Source organism: Euprymna scolopes, chromosome 13 (genome assembly GCF_053919585.1).
Source record: "Euprymna scolopes isolate OS-2025 chromosome 13, ASM5391958v1, whole genome shotgun sequence".
NCBI classification, from domain to species: domain Eukaryota; kingdom Metazoa; phylum Mollusca; class Cephalopoda; order Sepiida; family Sepiolidae; genus Euprymna; species Euprymna scolopes.
Window position 1 is genome coordinate 104,086,358 of NC_136494.1, and position 17,238 is coordinate 104,103,595.

At 32.2% G+C, this 17,238-nt stretch overlaps 1 protein-coding gene across 1 annotated transcript in view; it reads right to left on the reverse strand.

The window, feature by feature from the left end:
- LOC145292131 (integrator complex subunit 10-like) overlaps window positions 1-17,238 on the reverse strand; it is a 60,047-nt gene that overhangs the window by 4,469 nt on the left and 38,340 nt on the right. The window contains exons 11-15 of the mRNA XM_080138237.1: window positions 15,253-15,335; window positions 11,755-11,820; window positions 9,395-9,448; window positions 5,372-5,569; window positions 1,582-1,744 (exon numbers count right to left, since the gene is read on the reverse strand). Coding sequence (XP_079994363.1) covers window positions 1,582-1,744; window positions 5,372-5,569; window positions 9,395-9,448; window positions 11,755-11,820; window positions 15,253-15,335 — 564 coding nt within the window. The remainder of the gene's footprint in view (window positions 1-1,581; window positions 1,745-5,371; window positions 5,570-9,394; window positions 9,449-11,754; window positions 11,821-15,252; window positions 15,336-17,238) is intronic.

The following is a 17,238-nucleotide window of genomic DNA, read 5'->3' on the forward strand; positions in this document are numbered from 1 at the left end:
TTTTTTTTTTAATATTTTAAAATCATTACTATATATATATATATATATATATATATATATATATTGGATAATCAATAGAGAATTTGCTCTATAATAATAAATATGAAATCTGCATAAATTAAAATATCATATTTAAACATATTTTATGACCAGGCAATGCCAGGCAGCCTGCTAGTTAAAGATAAAAATCAGTTTTTGTATTTTACCCATTTGTCATTCATTCTTACTTGCTTAAATAACAGACTGACTTATCTCCCCCTACTTTACAGGTATTTCTGCTCTTTTCAGTGGAAAATCAACAAAATACAAAAACTGATTTTTATTTTTGATTAAACTTCTACTCAATAGTTTTTTCCTAATTTTTGGTGAGGATAATTATTTTTGCTTGATACGTAAGTATCAAAGAAGTTCTACTTGGAATACGATCTTCATATGCACCCCATCCTGTATAAGCGCCTAAATATACATGCTTAGAATTACAAGATATGTGTATCCCAGCAAAATAAGTCATATAGGAGAATTCCAGACTGAAGACCTGAAAATCAATCATGGGTTCCAGCGTCCCCATTTAAAAGGGAGAAGGAACAATAACAATAAATAGTTTGTTTTTTTTTTAACAATTAGGGTCAATTAATAATTTTAATAAACGATAATGTAATAATTAAATTTGATTTTCAAAATTAAATTTAACAAAATCTTTGTGCCATAGTCATTAGCAACTGCAGTTAATTCAAACAGAGAATCTTTACTTATAACTGACAGGGATATCCAGTGCTGCCTGGGAAGCATGCATAACAAAACAGAAGAATCCAAACAGTAACATCTTTATTTTAAAACTTTTCTTACTCCCTCATCATCCTCAGTCACGTTACTTTTTGACACTGCCACCACACTGTCTGTGTCTCTCTCTAGAAATTTGTTTAATACAATAGAAAGGAAAGCAAAACGAAAAAGTCATCAGGGAATAATTGACTCTTCACCCTAGTTTCAGTATAGTTTTTTGAACAACTACTAATAAAAATGAATTTTTTTTTTCTAACTACCTATCACACTAATTTGATCTCTGGTGATCTTAAGTGAATGAATATTACAAGGAGAGTAGAAAGTAGACCTTACATTTACTTTTAACAGTCTCATAACCTTTGCTTCTTTTATCCTGTCCTTTTGTCCCCATATTCTATAGAAGATGTTCCTGGCAAAGGGAGAAGAATTTCCATTTTCTGGGTCGGAATCTATCCATCTAACACTTATTTTGACCTTGAAGTGTTATTTTTTTTTAGCTCATCTTTTTAGCTTATCAAGTGGCTTCATGCCTTGTCAAGAACGATTTACGTGTAAAAAAAGAAATATATTCTTGTTTTTCTTTTTTTATATTAGACAAATCAAGATCATATGAAATCCAATGATATAATGTTTGTAACTGTATCTGTGGTAGTTTCTGAGTTTTAACTGGAACACACACAGAGGTGAAAATATCATTTTTCTTTTATATAAGAGTAAATCCTTTAACTAAAAGAACAATGACAATATAAAATAGGCGAAGATTACACAAAGACACAAAAATAATATGCAAAAGGATACTGATCACATAATTGAAGAAAATGTTATAAGTAAACACTCCACGCGATTGTATACTGTGTATTGCCTTCGAAAAAGTGGAGTAATGTTTGGGCCAATCATATTGAAGCAATACAATCATGTGACCAATGATAGCATCGGCTGCATTAGCTTGAAAGACTTTCTCCTGAAAAATCAATTTAAAAATCAAAACATCCAACTTCAACGGACAAATGTGCAAACACAATTTAAAAATAAAAACAAACATCAACACATGATCGCATATAAAAGAATGAAACATAGAAGTGAAAATTAATGTTTTCTTTTAGTTTAGAAGCACAGGTGAACCATAATACTTGACTTTCTTTTTACTTTTATTCACTTCAAACAAGGCATATTGTCATAGAGTCATAAGAGACTACTATTTGGGACCATGTGTATAAGGGACAATGTACAGAATTTAGCAACGAGATGTCTGTTCACATTACATTTAAACTTTTACATATTAATAGTCAAAGAAGCAGATAACAGGGAAGAAATTGCAAAGTTTAGCAATTAGAGGGAAGAAACTATTAGAGTAAAAGGCTTTCCAGTATTAAAAGCAGTGAAAGAGTAGGGGGTTTGCTTGTTGGGTTGGTCAGGGAAGGGGGTATGTACATCGAGGGAGGCACTAGTGCTGCAAGTTCATCAGAGCATGTTCTATCAAAGTATTTGTTTTACAAGTACAGAGATGCAACATTGCAATGATGCGACAGGGATTGGAACTTTGTCGATAGTTTGGGACTCTAAGAAGGAGAGACTAGTCAAGCCAAAATATTATCGTAATCAAAAATGCAATAACATAAAATAAAACTTTTTAAAGATTCTATTTAAATAAAAAATAAGTTTACCATATTCAGTTTAATGTCCATTTTACATGCTGGAATGTGTTGGGATAGCTTTTAAAAATTGACTTTCAAATTAACCTTATCTCTGGATAGGTCTTTATTTATCCCTCTTTCTCTCAAATCCATCCTTATCACTTCGTTCCAGGCCAACTGACCCTACTACCCCAACTGTTCTACATCTAACTAAAGAACTCATTGATTCTTTCAATGTGGCTAAACTAACAAAGTCTCCTAGTTTAAATTGGACACCACTTTTGGAACTTTGGAGATTTACATGATTTACATAATTTCGGAAGGCTGCATGTTTTGTCTAGCGTAAAATAGATCTCCTAACATTTATCTCCTTTTGCCAGCCATTTTTTTTCTAAGAGGATTCCTTCATACTTGTGACTGACAGAGACTTCTAGTGCTCGTCCCCAATCTATTTAGCTGCCTTCTTCATGGTTCTCATAATGTAGTTTTCTATCTCTTTAAGTATCCCAACATTTTGATCATCAACAGTCAAAATTATTGTCTTTCTTCTAAGTACATGGTGGAACAAGAGAATTGTTGCCCTAGAAAAGACAACATGATTCCATTTCTGTTTGATGAAAACCAGTTTTCTTTTTTGTTGCAGACCATTTACTAATTGGCCAGTTGTGTACAAATCCCAAGAGTGATAGGAGCCTTCTATCATGTCTGAAAGTAACACAATGTTCAACAAGCAGGATCGGAGATGTGCCGCTGTACAACTCATGCTCTCTACCAATCCAAGTTATGACAACAGAACTATTGCCAGCACCCTCAAAATGCATCGCTGGGTTGCCACAAATAACAGGAGTGTGCCCAGGGTGATGAAAATGTTTCCGGCCACAGTTATGGTCTTTGGTATGGTTTCAAGTAAGGACCACATCATGGTACCTCACATCTTCAAATTTGGCTTGAAAGTCAACACCAAAGCGTACATGGATGTGCTGATTAAGTGGCCGCAGGCACACACTGGGTGTGGCAGCAGAACTCAGCGTCAGCCCACATGTAAAAAGGGACCCAAGCTTGGCTTCAGAAGGAGTGCTATGACTTTGTACCCTTCTCTCACTGCCCCCCTCCCTCCCCTCCTGCTGGACTACTTTGTTTGATCATACGTTAAGAACATCACTAACATGACCTCCCACAACAAACCCAGCCCGATCGCTGCCATCCACTGAGTATTCGCCAAGTTCCCACTGGCGCTTGTGAAAAAGGCATGCTCCCAGTTCCGGACTGTACTGTATTTTGTTACTAACTTTTAATGCCATATTCCGGGGTTCTACTGTAGTTTTTATTTTTATGAAAAAAATAATTTTTAAGCAGAATTTAAATGCATACTCTAAAATCTTGCAAATTGTTTTCAAGAAATTGTCACAAAATTGTCACTTGTCATTTAGCAGAAAAATTTGATTTTCTTATCTTCTATAATATAAATCTCACCTGTCTGTTTAAATGTATGTATGTTTGTATTTCTGCCCAAAACTTTTGACAGAGGCGACAGATTTTCACGAGATCAGTGTTGTTTTGAAGCTCGACCCTTCGGACGAAAAATATTGAAAAATTGGCTAAAAACATTAATTCCTTCACCCTCAACCGGGCACTTTTCTACAAGGAGGGGGGTCGCTCTTTTCATCAATATTTTTGAAAGTCATCCTCTCTTTTCGATTGACTAGCCTTAATTTAAACCTTCGCCACTTTCGATTTGGTGATGAATGCAACAAAAAAGACAATCTTTTTTTTTTTACATTCTTTTCCTTCTTCACGGTACGGGTTCAAGCCTGTCTGTCTATTACTACTCTTTTTTTTTTGCTCAACACACACCTTCAAACACCCAGGTAACGCCAGGCACTCAGGCTAGTTGAAAAATAAAACTACTTGATCAATTTATGTGATTTTTAGTGTACAATATTTTTTTCCATCATGTGTATGTACATCATACAAATTTTTCTTTATTTTTTGTTTATTTCATAGGATGAGGGGTATTGAACAAGCACCATATAATTGCACTAAAATTTTCTTTGAATTTGAATTCAATAAAAGCTCCAAAATGCAAATTTAATTATATTTTAATATCAAAATAAGACCTTTGAAAAGATTATAAAAAATATTGAATTTCAAGTAAAACAACTGGTACCTACATAACTGTCATGTCACAAATAGTAATATATCCAAAAATTACGGAACACGATAAGCTTGAAAAATAATTATTCATGAAAAACAGTGCTGATAAGGGTAAAAACAGTTCCGATAAGGTTACACGGTAGGTCAGACATATTGGGTTATGTAACATAAGAAAAAGGGGAATTAACTTAATTGAAACACTATGTAGCAGATAGAATTCATTCAGAAATCAAAAAGTAAACATACTATACATAATTTGTGAATTTTTAAAAACAATTTTTTTTTAATTGTTTGAATTTAAGAATGTTTTTATAAAAAATAATTGATTAAATTCGTGAGAAATTGAAAACTTAATTACCTCCCCTGTTAACTCTCCAATTCAAATCGGTAGATCTTGAAATCAAATCACTAGATTTTACAAACATCTTTTGTCATTTTTTTACCTCATTGTTTTTGGATATGTTACTATTTATGACATGACTATTACGTAGGTACCATTTGTTTCACTTGAAATTCAATATTTTTTTGCTAATATAGAAGCACCAAAAAATAATAGGCTACCAATGGCGGTAAGTCTGATTCAAAAGACATAACCTGGCCTACCAGAGCCAAAAAATAGGTAAATAAACTAGAATCATTTATATTCAGAGAAATTATATAAATAAAAAGTGCTTATTTACTTCTGATTAGAAAGATTTAAAAACTTTAAAATATCAAGCTAGACATGAAACTTGATGAGTAACATGCAATAACACTTGTTTATATGGGTGAGAAAAATATTTTCTGATATGAGGAAATACCTTAAAACAAGAGAGTAAGATTTGAACACAATAGGAGAGAATCTCTGACTCTGAACAAACAGTCAAAAGAAGTTGACGTCCCGATGAAGTTTTCTTCGTTTTGTTCTCTTTATCTGTCACAGCTGGAGTTGCCTTAGAGTCCATGTTGGAAAATTCAGTTAATGAACCAACCATATCCAGTATGAGCTCACAGGCTCGCTGAAAATAACCAATCAAATTTTAGCCATCAGACTTAATTTACACATCATAATTAAATGATAAAAAAAAAGTTTTAATTTTAAAATGCAATCACTTTTAAACAATTAAAAAGTTAAAAGTTACAAAAGTTCAAACAATTTTCAAACAATTATTTTTAAAGTTATAGATCATATTTGTTCACAAGCTCTTCATAAGCTTTTGAGAGAGATACTCCAACCTCCACCCCCATAACAATATATATTCTGAAATCACATTATGCAGTGTATATAGATGTTTCATTTTTATCAAAGTGGATGCAATATGCTCATTAGGTCTGAGTTCATACTTGACATAAGAAAATACATTATTTTATTAATAATGTCAAATTTAAAGAAAATAAAAAATTAACAAGCCGAGCATACAGGGTTCTCCTCCAAAAGTGGGTAAATTCATTCTGGCAAAAATTTACTTTCACCATTAATGTTTGCGTAAAATTTCAACTAAATCTAAGGCGTGGTTATTGAGAAGAGTGCAAACAAACAAACAATTTTGGGTCAATTTTACCCCCATAAGGCCCCTGGGGGGGGGGGGACAAATAGATTATCCTGGAAAATCCGTTCTGGCAAAAAATTACTTTCACCATGATTAACATTTGTGCAACATTTCAAAACCATCCATAGCACGGTTATTGAGAAATGGACAAACAGACAAAGGAGAATGATGAAGAGCTTGGATCAGAAATGCACAAGGATCTTAATTAATGGCAGGTGTGCCTCAAGAGGGTTAAAAATTATGAATTTACCAATTCTTTTTTTTCTGTAAATGTCACTATACAATCACATTTGTTTAAATCACTCTAAACAAGGTATGAAGCCACTTGGTGTAAAGAGTTAAAAAATGTAACTACAAAGTTTAACAAAAAAAAAAAAAAAAAGCTACTCAATGATATTCCAATCTAGAAAACAGCATTTCTTCCCCCTTTGTCAGAAACATTGCTCATAGAAAGTGAGGACTAAAGGACAAAATAAGGGAAGCATGAGTTATGAGGTTTTCATTTCATTTCATTAATGTTATGTATATCCTTGGGCTCCACCCCAAAAATTGAATATTTAAAAGGTAAAAATTATGGACACAAAAAAATTGTGCAAAAAAAAAAAAAATGGTAAAAAAAGGACAGTGTTCCTCAATCACAAACAATGCCAGATCTTCTGGTTTACGTATAGATATAATAAAAATTATTTAAAGCAGTTTTAACTAGTAAACATTTTACTAGATAAAAACAATGATAAATTACTTTTTATCTCTACGTAAACATGCACTGAACTGTTTTAGTGGTGCATTTAAGTGACAGACGTTACAGATGATGGATGATCAACCAAAGGAAAAAAGGAGGGGGGAGGTCACAGAGAATTCCTGAGAGCTCTTATTCAAAGAGTTGTGTTGAGACTTTGATTTCAATTTCGATTTGGTCAGATAAAAATCTTGTTCTGTAAGTCTGCAATTCAACCTCACTGCTGATGCTATTCTCTATCTATATAAGAGCCAGGTACGTCCAAGGATGGAATACTGTTGCCACATCTGGGCAGGAGCTGCTAGAAAGGACTTGTCCTGCCTTGATAGAGTTCAAAATAGACTTCGTAGCCTCGTAGATGTCCTTTTCTCCTCCTTGCAACCTCTATCTCACAGAAGAGATGTTGCGAGTTTGTCTCTGATGTATCGTTATTTTCATGGAAAGTGTTTGACTGAGCTTCAATCTATGGTCCCCCCTCGCCAAACTTTCACAAGAAACACTCGTCTAGCTGTAAACACTATCAATAATTCCCCCCACTCTTTATCTGTGCCTAAACCTAAACATAGATTCCATGAACAAAGCTTCTTTCTTAGAACTGCACGCCTGTGGAATTGTCTTCCGTTTTCCTGCTTTCCGGCTGACTACAATATGGTTGTGTTCAAGTCTAAAGTAAATAAGTTCTTGATGAGCTGTTCCATATAAGTTATCAAATTTACCAAATTTTCATTACTATATTGTCCAATTTCTACTGTACACTCTTTAACCCTTATCCTTGAGTGGCCTCTGGGCCTTGATAATGTGGTGATGCCTATGTAAAAAAAAAAAAAAAGTAAACGGGTATCACTTGTAATCCCCAAAATAAAATAAACATGTTATTTGTTTATAAAATGGTATCACTTGAGATGAGAGTTTCTGTGTTGTAGCACTGACACTTTTTACCTCCAAAATATTTTTTCTGTTTCTTTTTTTTACCTCCAAAATATTTTTTCTGTTTCTTTTTTTTTTACCTCCAAAATATTTTTTTCTGTTTCTTTTGTTACCTCCAAAATATTTTTTGTTTCTTTTTTTACCTCCAAAATATTTTTTCTGCTTTTTTATCACCTCCAAAATATTTTTTCTGCTTTTTTTATTACCTCCAAAATATTTTTTCTGTTTCTTTTGTTACCTCCAAAATATTTTTTCTGTTTCTTTTGTTACCTCCAAAATATTTTTTTGTTTCTTTTTTTTACCTCCAAAATATTTTTTCTGCTTCTTTTTTTACTTCGAAAATATTTTTTCTGTTTCATTTTTACCTCCAAAATATTTTTTCTGCTTCTTTTTTTACCTCCAAAATATTTTTTCTGTTTCTTTTTTTACCTCCAAAATATTTTTTCTGCTTCTTTTTTTTTACCTCCAAAATATTTTTTCTGCTTCTTTTTTTACCTCCAAAATATTTTTTCTGCTTCCTTTTTTACCTCCAAAATATTTTTTCTGCTTCTTTTTTTACCTCCAAAATATTTTTTCTGCTTCTTTTTTTACCTCCAAAATATTTTTTCTGCTTCTTTTTTTACCTCCAAAATATTTTTTCTGCTTCTTTTTTTACCTCCAAAATATTTTTTCTGCTTCCTTTACCTCCAAAATATTTTTTCTGCTTCCTTTTTTTACCTCCAAAATATTTTTTTTGTTTCTTTTTTTACCTCCAAAATATTTTTTCTGCTTCTTTTATTACCTCCAAAATATTTTTTCTGCTTCTTTTTTTACCTCCAAAATATTTTTTCTGCTTCTTTTATTACCTCCAAAATATTTTTTCTGCTTCTTTTTTTACCTCCAAAATATTTTTTCTGCTTCCTTTTTTTACCTCCAAAATATTTTTTTTGTTTCTTTTTTTACCTCCAAAATATTTTTTCTGCTTCTTTTTTTACCTCCAAAATATTTTTTCTGCTTCTTTTTTTACCTCCAAAATATTTTTTCTGCTTCTTTTTTTACCTCCAAAATATTTTTTCTGCTTCCTTTTTTACCTCCAAAATATTTTTTCTGCTTCTTTTTTTACCTCCAAAATATTTTTTCTGCTTCCTTTTTTACCTCCAAAATATTTTTTCCTGTTCCAACCAGAGAAAAAGATTTTACATTGTTCACTTTAGTTTTCATAATGTTCTAACTTGTTGGAGAAAATGCTGCCTGAAACAAGATGATCAACACCCAAGGGATACGAAATGCAGATCTTCAGTTTTCTTTGATATATCAGATATTGATGAGTTACAAGCATTACAAGCAATTTCTTTAAGCAAAGATACAGGCTACGCAACACATAACCATCAGAAGCAATGTCACAAATAACCACTTGAAATACATTGGAGACATTAATATTTGAAATTCTCTTATGAACAAAATAAGGAGAGATTTCATTACATTTATACCCATACGAATCAACAGTTTTTATAGATCAGATGATGTCAAGAACTTCAGAGGAAATTTCTTAATAAGGTCATTTTAGTGAGATTTGAATACATAACACAAACATAAGTGTTTAAATTTTTTTTTTCAACAGAAAATAAATAAAACAAGTAGAAACTTACTGGGTAACTTGCAAGACAATAGAAACAGGAGGCCAACTGCAAAGTATTCCTTAACTGAAAGAAATAAGAAATTAGTTGAATAAATCATGTCTTTTTAAATACTTAATTCAGCGGGACACATTGTTATGCGATACACCTTTTCCCCTGTAAATGAGTATGTGTATATAAAAATTAAGAGGAAACAAAAATTTTAACAATGAAACAAAATAAATTATGCGTGACTCCCTGTGATCAACACAAAGAAATTTGATTTGAGGCAGATTGTTAGTTATTTGCTCAAAAAAAAGGCATTTAGACATTATTTGGGGGAGGAGGGGCAGGTCTACATTTTTAATAATAATAATAATTGTCTGCACAGTTGACGATTTATTATTAGTTATTATTATTAAATTGACTAATAAATGTGAAATGAAATATGAATGACTTGATATTGCGAAAAAAAAAAAATCGAAACTTCTTATTTTTTGTGTTATTTAATTCTATTGTTTTTCATTTTATTTAGGTAGTTTTATAGTTTTATATATGTTCTTGTAATTAAATACTTTTTTTGCAATATCAACAAATTCTTATTACAAATAAGTAAATTTGGGAAAAAAGTTAAAATTTTATTTAAAAAAGGGTGCTTTTTTTAAGTAGTTAAACATTTATCATTGGCAAATTAGAAAACAAGTTATTTGTTAAAGTTCTGAATTTTTTAGATGAGGGCTGATTATATTACTCGTATTGATCAGACTACTATTCTCATTTTGAATGTTATTTGTGCAACGCTTCAGTCAGATTGGCCTTCGACCATCCTCAGGCATGTTCATTTTGTTTGGAAAAGAAAAGAGAAAAGTTACTGGCTCCGTAAATATTTTTGTATTCTTTGAGTTAGTCTGTACTTTATGGTTATTGTTGTTTTTCTATGTGGAGACTACACATTTCACGTTGGGAACCAACATATATCAATGAGAAGAAGGTTTAGCAATGGGTTCACCACTGTCCTCAGTACTAGCCAATATATACATAGAACATTTTGAGGAGTTGCCAATAATCTCAACACCACTGAAACCAATTGTGTGGCTACGATATGTAAATGTTGGACATTTTGGATATTGCTTTCCATACATATTTGCAGTCATTCAGCTTTATCATCCACATATTCGGGATAGGTTCTGGAAAGTGCCAAAATGCTTAGCCAATGAAATCACAGCAGCTGATAATTAGCAAATGTATTTTTAATTATTAAAATGTTTTTTGATATCTTTTGTTTATTAAATTGTTAGGTAAAAGTGAAGAATAGTTGAAAAGTCCGTTCTCCCTATGTTAAAAATGGCTTTCTAAATAATAATGTTATTATTACAGCACAGTCCATGAACTGCACAAATACCTTTTTTTAATTGAAATTACCATAGTATTTCAAACATTTGTAATAGGTTTTAGAACAAAAAAAAAAATGAAGTTTTCGTTCAACACCTTAAAAAAAATCGGTTAACGTTTTGGGGGGAAAAAAACACTAAGTTTTGTTTCACATCTTATGGTAGTTTACGTAGCCATCCTGGAATATGCTGTCAATAACACAGTCCATATTCTGCATAAATACTGACTTTTGTGCCGGTTGGACATGTATCCTGACCCAACAAACTTGCGGGAAATGTGCTTCAGTGTTCACCAGAGATCAAGCAATGGGTTGGAAAGCCTTATATTAAGATCAAAACTCTTCAGGAGAAATACACTGGACTCTTAAGATTAGAACTCCTGGCCAAGTAAACATTGTGGTTCACACAAACTGTATAAATGTTCCACTGTCAATTTTTCTTTTTTTTTTACTCATGTTCACCCTTTATGAAGCCTATCGCCACTTGGATGTAAGGGGCTACTATTTGGGCCCATGTCTAGGAAAGATTAACAAGATATTTGTTTATGTTACATTTAAACTTTTGCATATCAGTACAGCCAGGGAAACAGGCGGCAGGAAGGGAATTCCAAAGTCTAGCTGTTAGAGGGAAGAAACTATTAGAATAAAAAGCTTTCTGGCATTTAGGAACATCAACAATGAAGGGTTAAGATCTTATTGCTAAGCGGGTTTGTCGAGGATATGTACATCGAGGGGGTACAAGTGAAACAAGTTCATCAGAACACATTCCATTAAAATATTTGTAAAACAGGCAGAGTGATGCAACATTGTGGCGATGGGACAGGGGCTGGAGCTTAGTTGATAAAGTGGGACCAATTAGATTGACAACTCTTTTTCGGACCCTATCTAAGAGGGAGAGACTAGTGGTAGATGCATCAGCCCAGATGTGGCAACAATAGTCCATTGATGGATGAATCAACACAGGGAAATGAAAAATATTTACTGATTCATAAAATGTTAATACCTGCAACTTTTCTGTCATTCCAACGCGGAAATTTTGTAAATGACCAACGGCTTCCTGAAAAAGTCCCTAAAAAGAAAAAAATAATTGCAAAAAAATTTAAGAAAATGAAAACTGATGAAAAACATAAAAAATTTGAATATTTATATTATACTGATAGATTTGTTAGCTCGTTGTGCTGCAAAGTTTGGAGAATTATGGCTCACAGCAGCAGAACTTTTTGCAAGGAGAACTTTTTTTCCTTGATCACCATTTTGTTGCATAAGCATGGGCGTCTTTTGATGATGGAGGTTTACTCATCAAGCGTGAATGAAATACTGACTCAGCTTTATAGTTTGGCCATTTATGTTCAGCAACTCTCACCACTTCACATGGTTTATCTTGTCCTTCTCCATAAAACACACCACATAATCTTGCATCTTATTCTTCTCCTGGTTTCCCTGCACTGACAGCAGTGAAAGCATACCTTTTGCTTCTTTAAGGTGAGGTTGTTTGTAGCACTACACTCACGTTAGGTATCAACCTAAAAAAATATAGTTCTCTTGAACCAAAGGAGTTATTGCCCTTGGGGAAAAAGGAGATCCACCATGACAGTTTTGGGAGGAAACAAAATCATTATGCATTCAGCAGCTTCTACCTAACTATTTTGTACTTTAAGTTGTTGAATAAATCTGTTAGATTATATTTCATCCTTTGGTTATTTTTGAGTTGATATTAAACCATTAACATGTATCATTCATTAGTAGGGCTGTGACAACAGAAATTCTTTTCATTCTTTTGACTCTCGGGTATATATTAGACACAGTTAGACACACATAATCAACTGAGAAGCACATCCGTCTATAAAAACATAAGATATTAACGGATATATACTCAAGAGTCAAAATAATGAAAAGAACATGCTGTTATCACAACCCTAATCATTAGACATAACAGCTTGTTTGTACATTGAAGGTTTTAGATGATGGAACGAAAGGGGAATGACATGAGAAGTGATAGGAAAAGCAGAATAGAAAGAGAGGGAAGTGGTTGAAGAAGAATGGCATAAATAATTTCAGAATCAGATGAGAAGTGATAGGAGGAGGGGAATAACATAAATAAAAACCTTTTGGACATTCCAAAGAAACTTCATCTAGCAGAGAGTTTGGCAATTTAGCTTGTCTAGATATTGACTTCTATTTCCTTTTTATCCAACACATGTTTCATAGATTTTATCCAACATGTTTCATAGATTTTATCCAACATGTTTCATAGATTTTATCCAACATGTTTCATAGATGAATGTATCAATTTTCAAAATGTATTTTGTATTATTTCGATTCTTTGGACAACTGTTCTCATCTTGAGTGTCATTTTCACAACGTTTCTATCGATGTAACTTTCCACCTTCTGCAGGTGCATCTTTTTGAGTTGTAAGCCTTTTTAGTTTCAGAAAAGAAATGTTGTCCCAAAGAAAATGCCCACATCAATCCAGAGTAGCTTTAAATTGTAAAAGCTTGCAGACGAAGAAAACGATTATTCAGGAGGCAGCCACTCTGAAGAAGTCTTGAATTGTAAAAGCTTGTAAATGAAAAGCAAAGTTCTTTCTCGTGTGAAAACGAAAAGTTATATGCATGGATTCTAAACACAGTATGTTTTATGGAGTGATTCCGGTTCATAATTGGTTATAAGCAGAACATGGTTCCATCTGACTGGTCAGTTCTTGTCACCTCTGTCTATAAATAAAATCTTCCAATTTTTTGTAATCATACCCTTTATTGTACCAAAAATATTGCAACACATCTTATCGAACTTGGGACTATGTATGAAATTAATCCATAGTGATAGTATACTCTTGTTCTGTCAGCCATGACTGGGTAGAAGCCTTAAATAATTTATGATTGTATTCTGAGCATCGTCTGCGCTAAGGACTGAACTTTTAACCTCCAGAAGAATGTCATATACAACTGACTTTAATTAACTTTATCTGATATATCATGGATTCTTGCGGACAATTCTAGTATGAATTTTGTATATCTTAAACCTATTCTTGTTTTTAGATTAACAATCTTACTAAATATCACTATGGATTACTATATATATATATATATATATATATATTAGGAGAGACCTGACGTTGGCCAGGATTGAATGAGGATCAAAAAATTCCAATACTTTTATTGTCATCAAAACCAGTAAAATTACCCATTTTTCAATTAAATTGATTGATTGCCTGCTCTAGCTGGAGACCCAACACGGTACACCAGGAAGTTGAGCATGCCTCTTCCGAGTGACAGTCCACAATATATTGTAGTCTACATTGTACTGTAGAGAATCTACTGTTAATTTTATAAATTTATTTTTATATAATGGATTTAATTGAAGTTTAAAATGCAAAAGTCAAGTATCATGGATCAATTGTGTTCTAAACAAAAACATTTATTTCAAATGTGCTTATTTTATCAAAGAACCTACTGTTGAATTTATATGCTGAACCTTTCTGAAGGTGATAAACCTTCTCAAATGCACTTGTAATGTTAGGCTGTATAAAGGTGTTAACTAATCAAAATCAGACTGTTCCTTCTTTTCGGATTTTTTCGATTTTTGATACTTATTGGAGACATTTCGCTACAACACCTATCTAAGAACACTCCCAGAAACAAAGTATATTTGTGAAATTTAAAAAAAAATCAGCCCAGCTATTTTGGAGTGCATAGGGAACAAACTCACAGGCACCAGTAAAGTACCTTTTCTTTTATATATATATATATATATATATATATATATATATATATATATATATATGTATATATATATATATATATATATATATATATATATATATATATATATATATATATATATATATATATACACACATTTTTTTAATTGTGACTTTATTATTTATAATTAATGGTTCCCATACTATATTAAATTCTATATTACATCTTCTTTGAGTTTTCTTACCCTCCACACTATTCTTCATGTTTATAATTTTTACTTCATCCCACAAGGGTAGATGGTTTCCCTTTTCCTTCCATATGTGGTCAAACATACCCAACTTTTCAATATTACACCAACCAAAATTATCCTTAGGCAGGTTGTTCTGACACACCCTCTTGTACATAGAGATCTACTCGAGGATAGTGTCTAGTCGGCATTAAAGTTTGTGACTTTTTATATGCAAAGAGACATACAATACTATGCGCACCAAAGTTGAAAACCACCAATGTTTTTTTTTTCAAATAAACAATAAATCGTCCATCACTGAAAATAACTTTAAATAGCCTGGATAAAAAATATTACTGACAGAAAAGTACGAATTGTACATTAATAAAAAAATTTTAAAAATTAAAAATTTTAATTAAATTTTATTTCCATACAAATTTTAGAAAAATAATTCCAAAAATAATGATATATCAGAAGTTGAAATTGGAAGTAACTTCATAGTATAACATTTAAAATTGTATTCCACAAAATTTACTAAAATATGAAACCAATGTAACAAAATTTTGCTCTTACCTGATATATAAACATGTCCGTCTGAAAGTGTCCCATCCAAGACCAAGTCTCAGACCTCCAGTTTTGACAGAGTTTGATGAAATCTAGAAACAAACAAAAATATTTGGTCAGAAGAAATCTTTTTCAACTGAGTACTATGAATCACATTGATTTTACACATTTACAAAATGATTCGATTATTAAACAATGATGAACACTTTAGGGCACAGCTTAACAAAGTTTCTGGCCATGGTTATGATCTTTGGTGATTGAGGCTGAAGGTGGCTACACTGAATAGATATCAGTTCTACTACATAATCAAGTTACCTGAATTGATTTTTTCGATAAAAGTTTTAAAATAAAGTTGTAGTGTTGTTTTCTTTAGGGCGAAAATTTTATCATTCCACCCTGTATTTTTAAAAGTTAGAGTCTTCAATTTTTTTTAATCATGCGTTGACTGTACGCAAATCATAAGATTTGACAAATCTCCCATGCTATGCTACAGATATGCTTCTGAATTTTGGAGATGAGGATTGGTTATTCATATTTTTGGGATTCTTTAGACGACAGTTCTCATCATGAGTGTCATTTTAACAACATTTTGGTCGATGTAATCTCCAACCTTCTTCAGGTGTATCTTGTCAAACTCTGGAATTTGGATAAAATTTCAAACAGAACCCTTTATTTACTTCACGGGGGTAGCATGTGCTCATTTCGTCAGCCATGACTGAATAGAGGTCCTAAGTAATCTGCTATTGCATTTTTTGGGCGCTCACACTGAGAATTGAACCTTCAACCTTCAGGAGAATATCATTTTTACAATTACATCGATTGAAACATTGTGAAAATCACACTCAAGACGAAAACAGTAGTCCAAAAAATCCAAATAATGCAACTATGCTACAGATTTATGTAAAATCTTGACTCATCATCTGCTGACATTTGGGTGCACATATAAAATAAACAGAGTTGAGGTGCTGATTGACCAATAGTGATAGAGAATGGAAAAGAATTTTGAGAAAATGAATTTACTAAAAAGAATTTACTATGAAAAGAAAAGGTTGAAAACAAAAAAAGTAACTCAGTTATAACTTCAGCAAAATAGCCAAAGGTTGGGATGGGGGATCTTCAATGTCAACTCCTTTGGCTTTATGTAGATACAGCAAAGTTAAAGCAAAAATCCAGCATTTCATTGAATTGAGTTATTTGTGGAAGTTAACTTTGTATTGACATACTTCTCTCTTGTCCCATCCTGTTTTAACCCAAGTTCATCACTAACAATATCACCTCATCTTTGCCTGCTCCAAGACTTGTTATAGATAAAATTTGGTTTGCTTGTTGCTTTATGGCATATCAATCCTTTTGAGATTATTTAATTCTGAATCCAGTAATTTTGGAAAATTTTTCATGCTTCAAGCTCTTTATATATCTTCAAACGTTTATTCATGGAGTTTGGTTTGATTGCTTTGTAGAAGAAAATTTGTTTTGTCTTGATTTTGTAGAACATAATTGAATTTTGCAAAGGGAAAGGAAAAAAACAATAACATTAATGTTTGGTGCAGTCCAGGTGAGAATTCCAATATCTTCAGACATCCTGATCTGGTAGCACCAAGCTCATACATAAAGTCATAAATTTTATGTAACCCACGGAGGCAAAAAAAAAAAAAAACGAGATTTTTAATTTCTTGTATTTGATCGACCCATTTGACATGATGGTAAGTGTTCACTAATGGGCTGGGAGACTAAGGTTCAATTATCAGTTGAGTCATATCAAGAACTGAAAAAAATGATACTCAATCATGACTGACTATGAACACACAGCATTATCAGATGAAGATCAAGGATAAATGAAATAATCATGGGGAAAGAGTAGTACCCTTCTCTACATCTCAGTGTAGTTGCTAATTAAAGGGGAGCTTTTGGGTCGCCCTCAACTATTATTGACTACTTTACTTGTCTGAAAGTAACGGTCCTGGATATGACCTTAAACTATATCCGATGGTGAGG